The sequence below is a fragment of the Dunckerocampus dactyliophorus genome, chromosome 17 (genome assembly GCF_027744805.1).
Source record: "Dunckerocampus dactyliophorus isolate RoL2022-P2 chromosome 17, RoL_Ddac_1.1, whole genome shotgun sequence".
NCBI lineage: Eukaryota > Metazoa > Chordata > Actinopteri > Syngnathiformes > Syngnathidae > Dunckerocampus > Dunckerocampus dactyliophorus.
The window spans coordinates 24,187,238-24,206,240 of record NC_072835.1 but is presented as its reverse complement, the minus strand read 5'-3'; the positions used below and the strand labels follow the sequence as shown (position 1 = coordinate 24,206,240).

At 49.0% G+C, this 19,003-nt stretch overlaps 3 protein-coding genes across 11 annotated transcripts; 1 reads left to right on the top strand and 2 right to left on the bottom strand.

Moving 5' to 3' along the window:
• The first annotated feature begins 10 nt into the window (after positions 1-10).
• Positions 11-5,273, top strand: rnf224 (ring finger protein 224). 3 transcript variants are annotated; one of them, XM_054757679.1, is made up of 4 exons: positions 11-179; positions 2,071-4,504; positions 4,579-4,794; positions 4,864-5,273. In XM_054757679.1, exons 2-4 carry the CDS (start codon positions 4,487-4,489, stop codon positions 5,170-5,172), a joined length of 543 nt encoding a protein of 180 aa, XP_054613654.1. In that variant the 5' UTR covers positions 11-179; positions 2,071-4,486; the 3' UTR covers positions 5,173-5,273. The 3 variants fall into 3 exon arrangements, with proteins under 3 accessions (XP_054613654.1, XP_054613652.1, XP_054613653.1); XM_054757677.1 differs by having other exon boundaries at positions 4,579-5,273; XM_054757678.1 differs by having other exon boundaries at positions 4,575-5,273.
• Positions 3,039-14,009, bottom strand: pisd (phosphatidylserine decarboxylase). 4 transcript variants are annotated; one of them, XM_054757675.1, is made up of 9 exons: positions 13,848-14,009; positions 13,282-13,325; positions 13,066-13,199; positions 7,345-7,479; positions 6,737-6,838; positions 6,415-6,538; positions 6,205-6,351; positions 5,974-6,134; positions 3,049-5,912 (listed from the first exon to the last, which is right to left on the bottom strand). In XM_054757675.1, exons 1-9 carry the CDS (start codon positions 13,901-13,903, stop codon positions 5,676-5,678), a joined length of 1,140 nt encoding a protein of 379 aa, XP_054613650.1. In that variant the 5' UTR covers positions 13,904-14,009; the 3' UTR covers positions 3,049-5,675. The 4 variants fall into 4 exon arrangements, with proteins under 4 accessions (XP_054613647.1, XP_054613649.1, XP_054613648.1 ...); XM_054757674.1 differs by lacking the exons at positions 13,066-13,199; positions 13,282-13,325; positions 13,848-14,009 and adding exons at positions 7,593-7,734; positions 12,828-13,046 and having other exon boundaries at positions 3,044-5,912; XM_054757673.1 differs by having other exon boundaries at positions 3,046-5,912; positions 6,205-6,538.
• Positions 14,010-14,128: 119 nt separating this feature from the next.
• wdr36 (WD repeat domain 36) lies at positions 14,129-18,886 on the bottom strand. Of its 4 annotated transcripts, none has more exons than XM_054757657.1 (22): positions 18,580-18,886; positions 18,445-18,472; positions 18,256-18,356; positions 18,074-18,191; positions 17,875-18,007; positions 17,755-17,809; positions 17,555-17,687; positions 17,316-17,491; positions 17,126-17,246; positions 16,981-17,058; positions 16,808-16,897; positions 16,581-16,723; positions 16,393-16,510; positions 16,162-16,327; positions 15,698-15,806; positions 15,552-15,631; positions 15,366-15,473; positions 15,064-15,295; positions 14,899-15,009; positions 14,752-14,833; positions 14,492-14,679; positions 14,129-14,428 (listed from the first exon to the last, which is right to left on the bottom strand). In XM_054757657.1, the coding sequence occupies exons 1-22, from the start codon at positions 18,724-18,726 to the stop codon at positions 14,279-14,281; spliced, it is 2,667 nt and encodes an 888-aa protein (XP_054613632.1). In that variant the 5' UTR covers positions 18,727-18,886; the 3' UTR covers positions 14,129-14,278. The 4 variants fall into 4 exon arrangements, with proteins under 4 accessions (XP_054613632.1, XP_054613633.1, XP_054613634.1 ...); XM_054757658.1 differs by having other exon boundaries at positions 16,581-16,717; XM_054757659.1 differs by having other exon boundaries at positions 16,993-17,058.
• Between the last annotated feature and the right edge of the window lie 117 nt (positions 18,887-19,003).

The following is a 19,003-nucleotide window of genomic DNA, read 5'->3' as shown; positions in this document are numbered from 1 at the left end:
AGCCTTAATCTTAATCGGAAACCCCAGTTAATCGGGTGATGGGGGCGTGGTCAGTGGGCGTGGCTCCAGGCGGAGGAGGGAGTGTCTCCCGGTTGAACAGGTTAGGGCGGTTGAGCGAGTGAAGAGAAGAGACACCTTTGTTTTCCACTCAGAAGAAAAGAAGAAGTTTGCTCTCAAAGGTAAATCCAACATTACTCTAAGTTGATTTACTACTACATGTCATTACTTTATTAAGTATTATGTACTACTTGTATTATTATTATTATTATTAAGTGTTAATAAGTCAGTTTGATACACTAGCATTTAAACCAGACGTGGGTTTCTTAACAACACATTTTGTATGCGTTCAACTTTGTGGGAACACTTTGGGGAAGACCCTTTTCTGTTCCCCCTCCCTAAAGCCATGCTTGGAGGAGTTTGGTGTGGAAGTAGTGGAGCAAGTGAACCCTCTTCCTGGCTGTTTGGAGGAAAACAGACGCATGCACGTATAATAACGTTCTGATTATCCACTTCATTGTCATTTATTGTCACGTCCGTTCATCTATTTATTTATTTACTATCGTCGCAGGCCTAGTGCCCACCAGACAGTTTTTTCCTGAACGACAAAGCTCGTCACATTGTAATCGAGATCTTATGACACCCCTAATAATGACATCACTAGTAGATCCAACATCTTGGACCACTTCATCTTGTGTCTTGCTTATGCTTTTCTCCTTTTGATGAAATAATGATATTTATATTCATATTTATGATGAACGAGCATGTAGAATCAGATCAAATATGACTGTATTATTCCATTTGTTTGAAATAATGCTGTTAGTAAAGATAAGTGAGTATACAGGAATCCCTGGTTTATGGCGCTTCATTGGTTCCACACAGGACCGTGATAAGTGAATTTTTGCCAAGTAGGATTCCTTATTTATACATGGAATACTTAGGTAGTTAGAGCATAAAATACCTGTTTACAACCATAGAAATACCCTTTTTTTTAACATGATTAGAGCCCTCTAGACATTAAATTAGTCACCTTTAGGCTCAAGTCAAGTCACACGTTATTGTTCTAGCACATTTGAAACAATGTTGGTTGACCAAAGTGCTGCACAAGCCATATAGACAGTAACAATAAAAGCAGTAAAAAGCAATAAATAAATAAATATACTAGGCCGCACGGTGGCCCAGTGGTTAGCATGTTGGCCGCACAGTCAGGAGATCGGGAAGATCTGCGTTCGAATCTCTGTTGGGATTGTTCTCCCCGTGCATGTGGGTTTTCTCCAGGTACTCCGGTTTCCCTCCACATTCCAAAAACATGCATGTTAGGTTAACTGGCGACTCTAAATTATCCACAGTTGTGAATGATTGCTTGTCTATATGTGCCCTGCGATTGGCTGGTGACCAGCCCAGGGTGTACCCCGCCACTCTCGCCCAAAGTCAGCTGGGATAGGCTCCAGCATAACCGCGACCCTAATGAGGAGAAGCAGCATTGAAGATGGATGGATGGATAAATATACTGGGGGATGTACTGGTACAAGTGCGTGGTGCTAGGGAAGCAGAGTGAGTGCTGTGTGGGCAAGAAGTGAGTTTTAGCTTGTTATGCTGGTTATGGGTTACGGTAACAGTAGCCTGTGTTTTAATTATGGATTTTTATTTGGGATTATTGAGTTTGTTGTGAGATGACTGAAAGTTGCAATAAAAGCCTGTTGGTCTGCCCATCAAGTCCGGTGCTTGTGTCAACATTACAGTAACATCACTGCCTCCTAGTGACCGGCGTACAGTACTACATCAATGTCGCTGAATGCATGTTCTGAATGTCTTCTTTTTGGATTTGACTTAATTTAGCCATTTTTATGCTTGGAAATGCTTCATTTAATGTAACATGTTCTTAAATGTGAATATGTTTGGACTAATAATTCAACCACCAAACAGAATACTTCATTCATGAAGATATTTTTGAAAAACTGCAAAATAGGAAGCACAAAGTGTACTAATAAGTAATATGTATTGATCAGAGCAGGTAGCACAAGAAGCGAACATGAAAGTCTTTATGAGTAATAGCATTTTCCTCTCTTTTAGGTTATCTTCTCTGATTGGACCTTTGCTAAGTCCCTCCCCTTGTGACAAGCCGCCATGTCATCTGCCATCAGAGTGTCCCTGGACAACCCCTACGGTCAGGTGACCATCCCTCGAGCTAAACTGCGTACCTCCGGTGACGACAGCATGGTGATAGCCAATTCAGCTGCAGTCAACGGCAATAACGCAAACCCCTACATGGGGTCGGGCGCCGCCCCGCCACCATATTTGGTGAAGGAAGTATCCGGGGGGGAAGAGGAGGGCGGACGCTGCGCTTGCTGCTACCGCTGCAGGCGGAGGAAGTGATGTCATCGCAGCTGATTGGCTCCGGGTTTGTTTCCTTGAAGGAAGAAGTCGACTGAACCGGACCAAGAAAGAACCCGAAAGGTGGCCATTTTGTTTGTGTAACCAACAAACCTCCCGTTTGAGTTCTGGAACACACTGGAAACCACAGACTGATGCTATTATTTTGAAAAAACACTATTTAAACCAGCTGAGTCAACTTTCACCAACAATTAACTTTGTCGTCTCTTTTAGCCTTTCAAAATGTTTGTATTGTCCTCGGAAAATTCTTTTATCCAAGGAAATTCTACTTTTATCCTCAGAAAATTCTACCTTTATCCTCGGAAAATTCTACTTTTATCCTATGAAATTCTACTTTTATCCTCGGAAAATTCTACCTTCATCCTTGGAAAATTCTTTTATCCTAGGAAATTCTACTTTTATCCTCGGAAAATTCTACCTTCATCCTCGGAAAATTCTACTTTTATCCTATGAAATTCTACTTTTATCCTCGGAAAATTCTACCTTCATCCTCGGAAAATTCTACTTTTATCCTATGAAATTCTACTTTTATCCTCGGAAAATTCTACCTTCATCCTCGGAAAATTCTACCTCTATCCTCGGAAAATCTACTTTTATCCTAGAAAAATTATATTTTTATCCTATGAACATGTTTGTTTTGCAAGGTCAAAGGTTTAGTTTGTGTTTTTCTGAATGACTGAAGCTGGAACGTAATGTACGTCGGTGGTGGCGTAACGTGACGTTCCTGAATGAAGGAGGTATTTGTTCTTTCTCTGCGGTGATGTCATCATTGCTGTGGTCATGGCTAAAACTTCGTTAGCATTTGTCATCACCTTTTTTGGTCAATGATTGAAATGATTGCACAATGATTGTTGTGCATTCATAGTGTTTTTATATCTGCTTTCTGAACTTGTATTCTTTTTAATCATTTCTTGTACTGTTTTTATACATTTATTTTATATCCTCTACACTCTTACACTGAGAGAGCAGGTCTGTACAAATAAAGAAACATTTGGGAGGATCAAACAAATGATCAGGACTATCGATGAGTTGATTTTGAATGAGTTTAACTTGTTCTTGGCCACAGAGAGGAAAGAAGAAAGGAGGAAAAGGAAACAAGAACAAGGAAAAGAGCAAGATCCCAAGAGATGTGTCCTTGGTTTTACCTGAGCCCTCCTACCCTGAAGTATTCCTTCAACTGATCCGCAACATCCCCACCATGACACCACCGTGTTGACTGGGTACTGCTTCCTCCTCCTGAGACGGTCGTCCAGAATCTCCTCGAAGCCGTCCGGAAGTCGTTCACCATGGCTTCTCCGAACTCTTCTCATGTCCATGGACCCCGTTTCATTCACCCGTTCCCATCTTCCGGCCAAATGAAAGACAGAACCCCTCGACTGTTATACTTGTTTTGCTCAGACCATTGGGGCCACTCTCTCCAAAGATAACTTTCTCCTGGAGTCCTTGACGAAACCTGTGACGCCAGAAGATAGCCGGCACCTTCGCTGACCCGATAATACTTGCCATTGGCTGGCCACCAGTCCAGAGTGTACCCCGCCTCTCTCCCAAAGTCAGCTGGGATAGGCTCCAGCATACCCGCGACCTTGGTGAGGATAAGTGGCATAGAAAACGGATGGCTGGAACTTCCTAAGTTAGCGTGTGATAGCATGATGTGTGACACCAGTGACGATGGACTGATTATTCAAACGTTCATTGTCATGCTTCATTTCCAACGTCTTGTTCGCATAAGAGTAGAAAAAGAGAAAAATGTGGCAATACAGGATGTCGTCCAATCAGAAGTCATCTGAGTCCTGTTGCTAGGTAACAGCTGTGTAACCTGACGCAGCACTCATCCAGTTACAGGACAGTAAAAGCTCTTTAGAAAACATTGTTGGTCCAAATGTTGCAAAGTGTCCATTGGAAAGTCTTGTTTTCTCTTCAGTTGCAAACATGTGGTTTGTCAAGCATGAAGAGCAAACACACAACATTTATGAGGATGAATTATTGATGAAGGCCAAACAAACACCAAGAGGAGGGCAGAAGAACACGCGCGACCAACAAGAAGACATGGACAACACGATGGAATAAGAACAGCCGAGGAAGAAAGGAGCACCAAATGGAAGCCATTGGTCGGGTATGTTTGTGTGTTAATCAACATTGTTAAGCCCCGCACTCCAGCAGGTATCATTCTGTTGGTTTTCCAGCTAGCTTGACACACTACACGCCAAAATGTCCACACACATAGAAGAGGGGGCATCCTCTGTTGCCATGGAGACGGTGACATCACTCAAGCGCCAGGACCTGGTGTGCATCGTGTGCTTTGGCAGCTATGACCTCGCCACGCGGTTGCCAAGGCGACTGCACTGCGGCCACACCTTCTGCCAGGCGTGTCTGAAGAGGTTGGACACGGTCGTCAACGAGCAGGTGAGCGTGACATGGTCACGTGACATTCACACAGGAAGTGATCGCAACCCACTTCCCCCTCCTCCCCAGGTGTGGATCCCTTGTCCCCAGTGCCGCCAGAGCACCCCGTGTCCACGGGGGGGTGCAGTCGGCCTGGACCTGGACCTGGCCTCCTTCCTGGCTATCAAAACTCAGCAGACAGGCACCTCCCCCTGGAACGGTGAGGCAGCTGCCGGCGATCCCGTCCAGGACAGGAAGGTCTGGGCGGCGAAGGACATGGGCGTGGACGGCTGGTCCCACGGAGGTCTGGCTGAGCCGCGCTTTCATCGCCACGGCAACTGCTGCCCGCCGCTCTCCCATTGGCTCTGCTGCTGCTTCTGCTGCCAGAGGCGGAGTTAAAAATGATGGCTGTGATGAATTCCTCAAATTCCACAAGCACGACCTTTGTCCCCGTCACCCACAGAACATCAACAGGAAGTGACATGCAGAAAATTATTCTCTTCAAAATAAAAGATTACATCTTTTATTTGGTTGTTTTTTTATTTTTGACAAGGCCATGTTTTACATGTGGGCGTGCAAACACACACACGCATATATATATACACACACACACACACACGCACGCACGCACACACGCATATATACACACACACACACACGTACGCACACACACGCATATACACACACACATACGCACACACGCATATACACACACGTACGCACACACACGCATATACACACACGTACACACACACACACGCATATACACACACAGATACGCGCACACACACACACACACACACACACACACACGCACGCACATTGCTGAGAATTCCAAAAATGTTCCAGAGCGAGCCAGGAAGCTCCTCCTCCTCCTGAGTTGATCACTCCCAGTCAGCCAATCAGAGGGCGCCAAGCCCCTCCCCCACTCGGATTCTCTGTCCCGGGTGCACGTTGAAGGTGAAAGTTTTGGGGGCTTCAAAGAGAAGGACGATGGTAGAACCCAGGTTGAACTCGCCCACCGCCTCCCCCCTCCGCAAGGACAGCCCCTCCCTCGACAACACCTGGTTGCCCATGGCAACGTAACTGTGGTCGTGGAAAGAGCCTTTTCTGTAGCGTGGCGTGTTCGTCTGCAGCTCCTGAGCAAACAAACCAACGTTTTGGAGCCAGTGGTCCTCACGGGTCATGTGACCAACTCACCTGGTCAAAGTAGACGCGGATGGAACCCACGTTGGTGGCGCCGACCGCCGTCAAGGAGAAGAAGCCGTGCCGCCATTGGCCGGTCAGCGCCACACGCTCGTTAAGGCAGAAGAGCTCTTTGACCCAGCGAGCCACGCCCGGGTTGACCGACATCAAGGAGCCTAACGAGGACACGCGGACGTGACGAGTCAGCACAAAGATGGCCGCCTGAGCCTCCCAGCGCCGCCTCACCTGGGAAGTGTCGCCGGAGCTCCACCCTCCAGTCTGTGGGCGAATGGAAGCAGTGATAGTCGCCCGGTGCCAGGTAGACCACCACGTGGAACAGCTCGTTGTCTGGACTCGTGAGGAGGCGGTCCCTGAAGGACGAGGACGCGGGGTCTGCAGAGACGTCTTCGGTCACTTCCACCGCTCTGTGGTCGCTCACAATGGGAGCGGTCTTACCGTTGCTCCGCCCATGCTGCGGCCCCAGGAAGTTTTCCAGACTGTAAGTGACGCCCTTGACTTGCTCTACCTCCGAGTTCTTGACACGACCCAAGTGGAGGATCCTGCCGTCAGCCGGAGACACCTGACAGACGACACAGAGGGCAGAGTCAAACCCGACGCCTCTTTTTAGAAGGTGGACCGTGTGCTTTGTGGCTGGAGGGACGGGGCAGAGGGAGGGGCATCACAGGGTGGGCATCTCGTCCTCATCTACAGCATGACAGCCCCCCACAGGGTGTGGCCCAGAGCCAAAGGGGAGGAGCTTGATAAGGACACGTCTTACCAGGCATGAGGACGAGCACAGCGGTCGCACGGCTGGTTTCAGACGTCGACGAAAAAATTCTCCCAGATTACGATAGTGATGCAAGTCCTCCACTGCCGCCTCCTGTTGGACCACACCCGCACACGTTAGACCACGCCCACACACTAGTAGGACCACACCCGCACATGTTAGACCAGGCCCACACACTTGTTGGACCACGCCCACACATATTAGACCACACCCACACACTAGTAGGACCACACCTGCACATGTTAGACCACGCCCACACACACACACACACACACACACACACACACACACTTGTTGGACCACACCCACACCCACACACTTGTTGGACCACGCCCACACATGTTAGACCACGCCCACACACTTGTTGGACCACACCAGCACATGTTAGACCACGCCCACACACTAGTAGGACCACGCCCACACATGTTAGACCACTCCCACAGAAAATGTCATGTGATTGCTAAACTGCAGTATTTATTATTAATCATAGTGGCAGATGAAGTACAAGTGTGTAAAATATACGTATTTGATGATGTGATTGCGTAACTACTTCATGGAACGCTCTCACCCCTGCTGTGTGTGTGTGTGTGTGTGTGTACCTGCATGTTGACACCAAAGGTCCAGATGTAGAGTGAGTAGACGGGTTTGCGTAGCCACGTCGGGAGCTCCACCCCATTCACACGACCCCACGCCCGAGACAGGAAACGTGTTGGGAAGGAGCGGTAAAGCGCCACCTACGGGACGGAGAGAAAAGTGCAGTTTGGCAACGGCTCCGCCCACGGCACTGTGACAAAGAAGAGCAGTAGGAGTGACTTTGGTCTTCGTCCAGTCAGAGTGGAGCTCTCACCCTATTGGCCAGTGGCTGCAGAGCGCTGGCAGGCAGGAAGTGCCAGACGAACGCGATTGGCCAGCGACGCCAAGGAGCGGAGGCACACAATCCTGCTCTGAGCATGCTCAGATGATGAAGAGCCAAATGTGGCAGCTGCAGTCTGATTGAAGCGTTTGATGAAGAGGAGGAGGAAGCTAACTCTTATTTTCATTCCCAAAACTTTTAGGGAGCGCACTTGCACACACACACACACACACACACATATTTTACTGTGGACCCTCTACAGTTTGCCTACCGCCAGAACCGGTCCACTGATGATGCAGTAAACACTGCCATCCACAAAGCCCTTTCTCACTTACAAGGCCATGATACATATGTCAGAATGCTATTTATAAAACTCTTGAATGCTATTTATAGACTATAGCTCTGCATTTAATAGTCAGCCCGCACAAACTCACAAATAAGCTCCTCACACTTGGCCTGTCACCCTCCCTCTGTAACTGGGTGTTTAACTTTCTAACAGGCAGGCCCCAGTCAGTCAGAGTCCACAATTGCACATCCAGCTCAAGAATTGTGAGCACTGGGACCCCCCAGGGGTGTGTGCTGAGTCCGCTCCTCTACACGCTCTTCACCTACGATTGCGTGGCCTCCCAGAACAACACCAGCATCATTAAATTTGCACACTACAGTCATCGGCCTGATCACTGGTGGTGTTGAAACATCATACAGAAGAGAGGTGGCGGACCTCATAGCTTGGTGTCGTGATAACAATCTCCTTCTCAATACAGAGAAGACTAAAGAGATGATCATTGACCCAAGAACAAGGGAAAAGGAGCCGCATAGACCCCTGTTTATTGATGAGACTGAGGTGGAGAGGGTGAAAACCTTCAAGTTCCTTGGCACACACATCAGCGCGTACCTCACCTGGTCTCACAACACCCAACAAATTATGTAATTATTATATATATATACACACACATATATATATATATATACACACACATATATATATACATACTGTATATATATATATATATATATATACACTGCTCAAAAAAATTAAAGGAACACTTGGAAAACACATCAGATCTAAACTGGGGGAAAAATTATCTTGAATATGTTTCCTGATAATAAGTGGGTGATGTATTAGTAACAAAATGATGCCACATCATTTGATAGAAATGAAAATGATCACCCTATAGAGGGGGGAAATCAAAGACACCCCAAAAATGAAAGTGAAAAAATGAGGCAGCACACTGGTCCATTTTGCCAAAATGTCATTGTAGCAACTCAAAATGATTCTCAGTAGTTTGTGTGGACCCCACGTGCTTGTACGCATGCCTGACAACGTCGGGGCATGCTCCTAATGAGACTACGAATGGTGTCTGGGGGATCGCCTCCCAGATCTGGACCAGGGCATCACTGCGGTACCTGGACGCATGGAGGAGATTCCAGGAGACAGGTAGTTACTCCAGGAGAGCTGGACAGGGCCGTAGAAGGTCCTTCAACCCTCAGCAGGATCGGTATCTGCTCCTTTGTGCAAGGGAGAACAGGATGAGCACTTCCAGAGCCCTACAAAATGACCTCCAGCAGGCCACTGGTGTGAATGTTTCTGACCAAACAATCAGAAACAGGCTCCATGAGGGTGGCCTGAGGGCCCGACGTCCTGTAGTGGGCCCTGTACTCACTGCCCAGCACCGTAGAGCTCGATTGGCATTTGCCATAGACCACCATAATTGGCAACTACACCACTGGTGCCCTGTGCTCTTCCCTGATGAGAGCAAGTTCAACCTGAGCACATGCGACAGACGTGAAAGGGTCTGGAGATGCCGTGGAGAACGTTATGCTGCCTGCAACATCATTCAGCATGACCGGTTTGGTGGTGGGTCAGTGATGGTCTGGGGAGGCATATCCCTGGAAGGACGCACAGACCTCTACAGGTTAGATAACGGCACCCTGACTGCTATTAGGTATCGGGATGAAATCCTTGGACCCATTGTCAGAACCTACGCTGGTGCAGTGGGACCTGGGTTCCTCCTGGTCCACGACAATGCCCGACCTCATGTGGCTAGTGTATGCAGGTAGTTCCTGGAGGATGAAGGAATTGATACCATTGACTGGCCCCCACGTTCACCTTACCTAAACCCAATAGAACACCTCTGGGACATTATGTTTAGGTCCATCCAGCGCCGCCAGGTTGCTCCTCAGACTGTCCAGGAGCTCATTGATGCCCTGGTCCAGATCTGGGAGGAGATCCCCCAGGACACCATCCGTAGTCTCATTAGGAGCATGCCCCAACGTTGTCAGGCATGCGTACAAGCACGTGGGGGCCACACAAACTACCGAGAATCATTTTGAGTTGCTCCAATGACATTTTGGCTAAATGGACCAGTCTGCTGCATAATTTTTTCACTTTCATTTTTGGGGTGTCTTTGATTTCCCCCCTCTATAGGGTGATCATTTTCATTTCTATCAAATGATGTGGCATCATTTTGTTACTAATACATCACCCACTTATTATCAGGAAAGATATTCAACATCATTTTTCCCCCATATATATATACCCCCCCCCCCCCACACACACACACACACACACACACGCTGGTGTGAAAAAGCGATCGCCCCCAAAGCTAATAAGTGGTTGGCCCCCCCTTAGCAGCAACAACTGCAATCAACTTGCAATGAGTCTCTTCCAGTGCTGTGGAGGAATTTTGCTGAATTGTTGTCATCCAGCCACTATTACAGCCTAAATTGTATTAAATTTGTTTCTGTATTTGGTTCTACTGGTGATGACATGGTTTGGTCAGTAGGGGGTGTTTTGCGTACAGTTTGATGTTTGGGTATAAAAGAGATGACTGTGACCAGAAAGCATACAAGTATTGGTTGGATTCCATGGAATTGTAAATGTTTGATGCACCGGACCTTTTAACGATGGACTTTAATGGAAGACAATAAAGCTGCAAGTATGATTTTAACTCAAATATTTGTCTGAAAGTTCATAATTGGACCAGTCTAGGGTGTACTCCGCCTCTCGCTTGAAGTCAGCTGGGATAGGCTCCAGCATACCCGCAACCCTAGTGAGGATAAGCGGCATAGAAGATGGATGGATGGACGGAGGTTCATAATTGATTTTACTGCCAGCAAACTAGCCACGCGTCAGCCAGATCTTCTGGTAGCAAGCAGTATTCCTCCTACAGAAGCACCACAGAACATTGCCGCCACATGGGAGGCCTTTCCAGCACGGTTCATTTCAGTTTCTCCCTTAATAATAACAAAGTTTCATTTCAAAAGTGCATTTTATGTTGAGTAGTGTTGTCATTGGCTAATATTTACAGTTGTTTGACCATCTGAAACATTTAAGTGGGACAAACATGCAAAAAAGTAAGACATCAGGAAGGGTTTAGTATTTGTTTGACCAAAGAAAGATTTCAAGTGATATGCATTGAGCATGTGTGTCTTTTCTGCCATGCAATGTGTACCTTTACCAGTGAAAACGTAGCACATATATTCACTTCTTTCCAGTGGCTCTCTGTCTGTCTGCTGCCTGTACCCGCTCCCCCAAACCATGTTGAAAATGCTCATGTATTTGATACACTGCATGCTTTAAAAGCAGCTATGCTGTAACATCAAATGTAGTTTAGTGCCTAGTGTTAAGTCTAGTCAGGTGATGCGTGTTTGAATGTGGAAAGATGTTTTTTATGAACACGTCATGTATTAGCTGACAAACACTTTACATTAGCCAATGATTTGAAAATGCTCGGCTATCGTACGACATTCTATGCTAATGAGCAAAATGCACTAAATGTATATATTTACATTAGATGGGCAGATGGGTAGAGTCAGTAAGGTGTGGAGGCCCTAGCCCTAACCCTAACCAAAAGTCTCGAACTTGCGGCCCGCGGGCCATTTGCGGCCTACCAAATAGTTTCTTGCGGCCCACGACTGGACATCAAAGAGTAGTGTAACTGCAGCCCGCAACATCTGGGCAACCTCAGTGTTACTTCCACACTTCCAGGGGCAAGTAAACACCAACACTGAACTAACAGTGGTGTTCTCACATGGATGTATTGTGAATTGTATCGTATCGTGAGGTACCCTGACATTCCCAGCCCTAATCCCAATACCCAGCCTCTACCTCAACTGGTCCCCTGTCAAATTGAGTTTGAGACCCCTGGTCTTGATGCAACACGTGCAGTGGGCCAGTTAGCCAGTTAGCCAGGCCTCCAGCACCAGCACAGCAACCAACACTACTCATTCACTGCAAACACCTACACCTTATATTGGCACTCTTACCACCTGGAACTAGTACTACCTATACTACCCATCACACTATGGGTAGTATAGCTAGTCTTCTGCTTCTTTGTGGATATTATAAGAATGTATCTTCATGTACACTATACTGTATAGCCTGTCTATTATTAATCATTATCTTTTTCATATATCAGCAATTATATATATAAAATCTTCTTTCAGATATCAGCTTCTTTTCAGCCCCCATATCTGTATCGGCATCAGTCAGGCCTCGGACCTTCACAATGGTTTTGACCAAGCAATATCATGTTTATCATGTGTATGTTACCATGTCTTTGACCAGATCAATGTGGGTGTTTCCTAGCGTCTAGGGTTTTCCAGCTGGCCTGTGATTTGCCATATAGTAGTTCGGGTTATAGTTTGTTTTCCTGTGCATCCCAAAACGCAACGCAGGGCTCTCACGCCAGTGTGACCGTCTTCTTGAGGTGTTGGTAGAAGTTTGTGGTGCTGCTGTCTTTTTAGTAGATATCACTTTCAGACAGACTTTGCAGAAGGCAGTGTTTTGCTCTTCCAAAATACACAGCTGTACCACTTCCACACCACTTACTTGCCATTTTTAGCAAGAAAATTATTTTTCTTCTTTCTTTTGCAACCACGTCGACGTATGGGCAGCGCCATACGTGCACGGAGAGCAGGAAGGAGCCTGATATGATGAGGGGGAAGTCAGTTTTCTTTTTTTCCACATGCTCATAATGAAATGATCCGATTAGGATTTGGGTGGATGAATGGTGCAGCCCTACTATGCATGTTGGTGCATTAGCAAGCATTTAGCATCTATGTTGGAATTACGAGCCTCCACTTCCATACTGCATGTGTGTGCTAAGTGGGTTAGCAGGTTAGCATGGGATCAGGTGGAATTAGACACGCTAAGTAAGATCTGCTGACATGCACACTCACACGTACGTCCTGATCTTCTCTTCTATTTTCTTTCTTATTTCTCACCTCAATCTCGCTGCTGCTCGCCTCACCCTTCCTCCTCCCCCCTCCCTCTGTCGCCTCACCCGCCGCAGCAGGTCATGCTGGCGCCATTTTCCATGGCGGGGGCGACAGGGCGAGCTGCTAACCATGCCCACACAGCCCAGGGACGTGAAGGAGTGATTCAACCCGACTTGAGCCACCCTCTTCCACCCTCCTCAGACTCCGCCCCCTGCTGTGGGGGGTGTCACCAATATGCTATTACCTCTGTGGGAGTGGCCAGAGAGGGCAGAGCGCCATCCTCCTGGGTTGTCCTCTTGTAATGCTGGTAACCAAGGTAACCACCACCTGTCACCACCAGGAGAGGGAGGGGTCGGGGGCGGACAAGGAAGCCACGACCTGACAGCAGAGAGCGGATTGGCTCCCAGTGTAGAGGAAGGCGGGAACTTGCTGGTAGACTCAAGAAGAAAAAAAAACTTACCAGAGTTTAGGAAGCGTCTCTGGCAGCAGCTAACAAGGTGCAGTCTGAAACACACACGTTAGCTTTAGCATTAGCAGTCACGCACGTGTCGTCATAATCTTCTGAATCACGATCATTCCTACATGTCATTCTCGTAACACACACACACACGTGTCCTGTGATTGACAGCTCAACAAAGTCAGATGGGATAGGCTCCAGCATTATGTACTCCTGAATAGCATGTCCAGTTGATATGTGATTTATTTTCATGGCTGTTCATCAAACAAAATGGCGGCTACGTCTTTTCATCGGACACGTCATACAGTGCCCGGATGTTGGGCTTCACGCTGACTATAAACGTTTCCTTCGGAAAGTCATCAATCGATCGTTTTCTTTCACGTGAGAAAACGACAAAAAAGTCGAGAGCATTCCTTGTCAATCTTTTATGACGTCATGAGAGCGAACAAGAAGCGCGCGAGAAAGTCGACCCGTCACGTGACCACAAATGGCTGCTGCTGTCATTTCACACATTCACAACTCAAACTAATTCAGGTTTAAGTTGACATCTTATCAAATGATTCAAATACCTGCCGCTGCTCCTCCCGGAAACTCTCCTGCACACCGTCCACAAGGAGGCCGCCATCTTGTGTACGGAAGTGACGTCAGGTGACGTACGGCTTGTTTACGGCCTTTTTGTAGCGAGTAAGCACAAATGAAAGAAAAACACAAAGGGGCTCCGAAGGTCAAGCATACATAACAACTACTGCAATAAAAAAGTCAAATACATAACGAATGAGGTGATGCACAATATGTGTTTAAATGAGCCTTGAGTGAGTGACAGTCATGGATGGATTTTGGAAGGTATTTTATTCATGTGGGACTTGACGAAGAAGATATGAAACTCTTGAGGGTCTTTGAGTTTTGAAAAAAAAAAAAAGTCTCTTCTGATCGGACAAACGGATGAAGGTGAAGGTGGTCAACACACCTGCCTGGCGTCCCAAGACAGAGGACGACAAGTTCACAGCAGCGCGCTCTTAGCGTACGCCAGCAGACAAAGCGACTGATGAAACGACGCCCGCAGGTCCGCCCACCCCGCCTCCAGCCGCAAGGAGAGGCGGAGCAACGCTTCCATGGCGACCGCATCCTGCGACAGCGAGCGCAGGTGAAGCTGAGAGGAAAACGTCTCATTAGATTTTCACAATAAAACTTGACAAAGGTGTGGTTGGCTCACCTTGAGGAACAGACCCAGGTATGCGTGCGCCAGATCAAAGTCCCGCCCACTGGCCAACATGCTGTCAATCATGCCCACGAAAGCCAACAGCAGGCTGCTGTCTCCGCCCCCTTCAGGTGACAGGCAGGCAAGCTCCACCGAGATCGCAGACGGGCCCAAATCCTTCAAGAGCTGGATGGGAACGTGGACTGCACAGGAACGTGAGCAACGTTGATGCAAAACATCAAAGCCATCAGAAAGCTTTTCTGCCCAGCACTCACATGAGCCTGCCTGAAGACACGCCTCCAGAGCACTACTGAACTTTGACCTCTGAGACAGCGGACCGCAGCTGTAAACCTTGGACTGACACACACGATGAAGAAAATAAATAAACATCTACAACATCTGCAACGTGATGACATCATCACCTGCACTTCCTGAATGGGCGTGGCAAAGCGTGGTGTGAGGCCCGGCACGGTGGGCAGGAAGAATGGCGCCGAAGTTCCTGCCACAGGCGCCGAGACGGCCTTGTTCCTCCTCTGAAAGGCCGCCAGGGTCAGGTCATGTGACATCAGCTGTCATGTGGCGCTCACCTTGATGGCGTCCAGGTGAAGAAGACTCTTCCAGCGCGACTCCGGCAGCTGAGACAGCGTCACTAGCTCCGCCCCTAACTGCTCACTTGAACGGAACGCGTACTCTGCCTCCTCTGATATCACTTCCCGCTCGACCTCATGCACCGCCGCTCCCGGCAGAGTCTCCTCTGCCGGTTGGTAGTCGGCCGAGAGAGGGTGGAGCCCCACGGGCCCACACAGGCTCTTATTAGTCCTGAGGAGGAGAGCTGCTCTGTGAGTGGCTGTTGTCATGTCTCCAAGCAAGAAGAAGGAGCGGTCCTGACCACAAGTACACTCCCAGACTGTCCACATGCACTGTTGCCAGGAAGTCTCCCGTGGGTGACATGGACACACCCACTGGCGCCATGGAAACCAGGAAGCAGTCCACAAGGCTGGCGGGAAAAGCAATGCAAAGCCATTTGGGTCACCGTAGCCGGAGCCTTGATGGAAATGGACTGTTCCACTCTCACCTTCCAGAAGGGATGTCCCACGTCCGAATGGTGCAGTCCATGCCCGCCGTCACCAACCAGCGACCATCTGGACTAAAAGTCTCAACAACGCAAAACCAACATCGTCAAGCTACTCCGCATTCGCATTAGCATTAGCAATAGCTCACCATGCCGTTGGTGTTGCCATGGTGACCACAAAACTTCCTGACCACTCGCTTGGTTTCGATGTCAACAATCAGCAATGTGAAGTCATCCAACGCCACTGCTAGCATTCCGCTAACAGGAGGACACACACACACACGATCATTAGCGTCAAGCTAACTGGCTACATGCAGCATCAAATGTTAGCTACTGGTACCCGTCTCTGTGGAGCGTCATGCTAAATGTTAGCTACCTGTCTCTGTGGAGCGTCATGCTAAATGTTAGCTTCTAGCTACCTGTCTCTGTGAAGCATCATTCTAAATGTTAACTACCTGTGTCTGTGGAGCTTCATGCTAAATGTTAGCTGTTAGCTACCTGTCTCTGTGAAGCATCATTCTAAATGTTAACTACCTGTGTCTTTGGAGCTTCATGCTAAATGTTAGCTGTTAGCTACCTGTCTCTGTGGAGCATCATGCTAAATGTTAGCTACCTGTCTCTGTGGAGCTTCATGCTAGCCGGTGCAGCGTTTAACTTGATCTCTTCTTCCTGTTTGTGGTTCTTGAAGCGCCAGAACTTGAGGAGCCAATCAGATGCGATGGTGACAGTCAGCTGGTTAAGTGCATCAACGGCGACCCCTCGCACCACACCGCTGTGAGCTTTTGGAGGGGAGGAGTTAATAAGAGAGAGGGGGTGAAGAGACCAATCCCAGAACAGGAGTCACCTTTCTGCTTGTCTCCATAGCAACCGCGATGAAGTCCGGACTGCAGGTTGTAGACGTCAACACGGCCGCACGATGAGCCCACAACTGTAAAGTTTCCACAGGAAGTGATGTCGACGGCCTGGAAAGGACACAGAAAGTGGTCATGATGTGTGTGTGTGTGTGTGTGATGATGAAAATAATGCGGTTACCGTAGCGATGGCGTCGCTGTGGCCACCTGGCGGCTGCAGGTGATGAGCTCCCATGGTGCACCGCTGGTAGTTCCAGGTGGTGGTTGCTAGGCGACCACGGTGACACGCCACGATGCCGTCCCAGTCTGATTGGCGGGCTGTAGCTGTCAATCAACACCGACAGCGCACACGTCACAGCCGCCATTTCCACACTGGCACCAGATGTGTGTGTGTGTGTGCGTGTCAACCAGAGGAGAATGCAGTGATGGCGGGCAGGCGGAGTTCCCCATAGGACATGTTCTTCTTCTTCTTCTGTTCTTTCTTTTTACTGATGGAGCCTACACACATGCACGCACACACACGCCTCACGTGATTGGTTGAGAAGAGCTGATAGTTTCACGTGGCAGGTGTACGGACTCACGTGCACACCCACCGTGTCCGAGGTTCTTGTGGAAGCGCTCGTGCACGCTGGAGAAAGACTGCAATGTGCCGTCCTGACCTGGGGGGGGGGGCATTTGTGGTCACCACAGGAAGAAGACGAGGGGGGTTGTCTTATCCACGTTCACCTGCGCTCAGGATGTTCTTGCCATCGTTGCCATGGTGACAGATAGTGGTGGGTGGGGCTCTGTGCCCTTGGCGACTCCTCAGCAACCTGGCTCCGCCCCCATCCTGGTCAAATATCCACACCTGGACAAACAGCCACCTAATCGTGGGAAAGCGGGCAGAAACGGCCTTTCCCTTGGCAACGACGCTCACCTTGACAGCGTTGTCGGCTCCGTTGGTGACCAACAGCGGCTCGCCGTGCAGGAAGGTGGCAGCTGCCACCGCCGTGTTGTGGGCGTGTCTCTGCTGAGCCACGAGCTGCTGACGCTCCAGGTCCCAGAAGGCCATGTGACCCTGAGGACTGCCGGACGCCGCCACGGGAGGACCGTCTGCCCAGAAAAGTGTTTGAACGCTTGGGTCAAAGGTCACAGAGGAGAGCGTGAAAAAGTCACCTGTCCTGAAAGCCAGCGATGTGATTGGTCCCCAGTCCTGCGTGAACATCATCAGCGTCTCGTCCGCTCGGATGTTGTGAATGACGATGCGGCCCGTCGCCGTGCCGACACCCACCACGTCCACCGCCGGGCTCTGGAAAGTTCCGTTTGTGTGACGCGGGGCAGCCGTGACTTGACAAAGATTGACGCCGCGTGCTCACCTGCTGCAGAACCGTGACCCCTGCCGACCAGCCCGGGAACGTGTACAGCAGCTTGCTGGCGACCACAAGAACGAACGTGTCAGCGTGTGTTCATCTTCTACCGCCCACGCTAACACTAACCTGCTTTTCACGTTCCACAGCTGCAGTGCACCCTGGGAGCTTCCCAGCAGCACCTTGTTCAGGTACGTGCTGGGGTGCATCATGGCCGACACGCTGAAGGTGCTGGGGTCAAAGTGTAGCCTCAGGTAGACGTCTGCGAGGACATCCGCACGTTAGCAAACACAACAAAGGTCCACAGTACGTCAGGCCGCACCCTCACCGCCCGCGTGGACGTCCCACACGATGACGTGTCCGCCGCCATCGGCCGAGATCAGCTGATCACCCAAAGAAAGCAGCAGACGCACTTCCTGCTCGTGACCACGGTAACGCATCACCACCTGCACAGAGAGCAAACCGTCTGAGCCCCGCCCATCCCTGCACCTCGATGCCCCTTCACGTGACCTCTTTGTTCCTCGCGAGGGCACAGACGAGTCGTCCGGCGGCAGCAAACACCAACATCCTGTCCGCTGCCACACAAGTGATGTCATCTTGGAGACTGTTACCTAGGCGACCGCATCACAACACAGCAGCCAATCACGGTCCAGCGCTTTACCTTGTCAAAGCAGCCAAAGTCAAGCAAAAGATACTCACTGACAGAGACGATGCCCAAATGAGCCACCTGAAATAAACACGCGCATTGATCAATGACGTCACAACATCAATTCTATTAATGGGACTATTCATCAGCTCCAAATCACAGCAGATAACTTAGAAGAACTTTCTTACATTGTAAGTGTGCAAACATTTGCCCACCGACGTCACCACGTAGAACTCGCGGTGTTTTTGATGGTAGCGTAGCACGTGCGGCACATGATTGCTGTAAAGTCCCAAAACCCGGAAGCCGGAGAACAAAGAGCTACCGCTTCCCGCCATGAACACAAAACAAGTTTTAGTTTGGTCAATTTGATTTCATTTGCCAACTTTTTCCAATTAAACTTCACCGCGGAAGCCAAACAGCGGCGAACGAGGAGAAACGCAACGTTGCGCGGTGAGGAAGTGTCCGTGTGGAAACCAGTTACATCGACTCGACACAAAGGTTCCGCTGTCACAAAAACTCCGCCTAACCCTGATCATCCTTCAGTCGATTTCCTATTCCGCTTGGGGGGGGCGGAGCCTGAACAAAAGTATGAAACATTAGGTTTCGTAATAA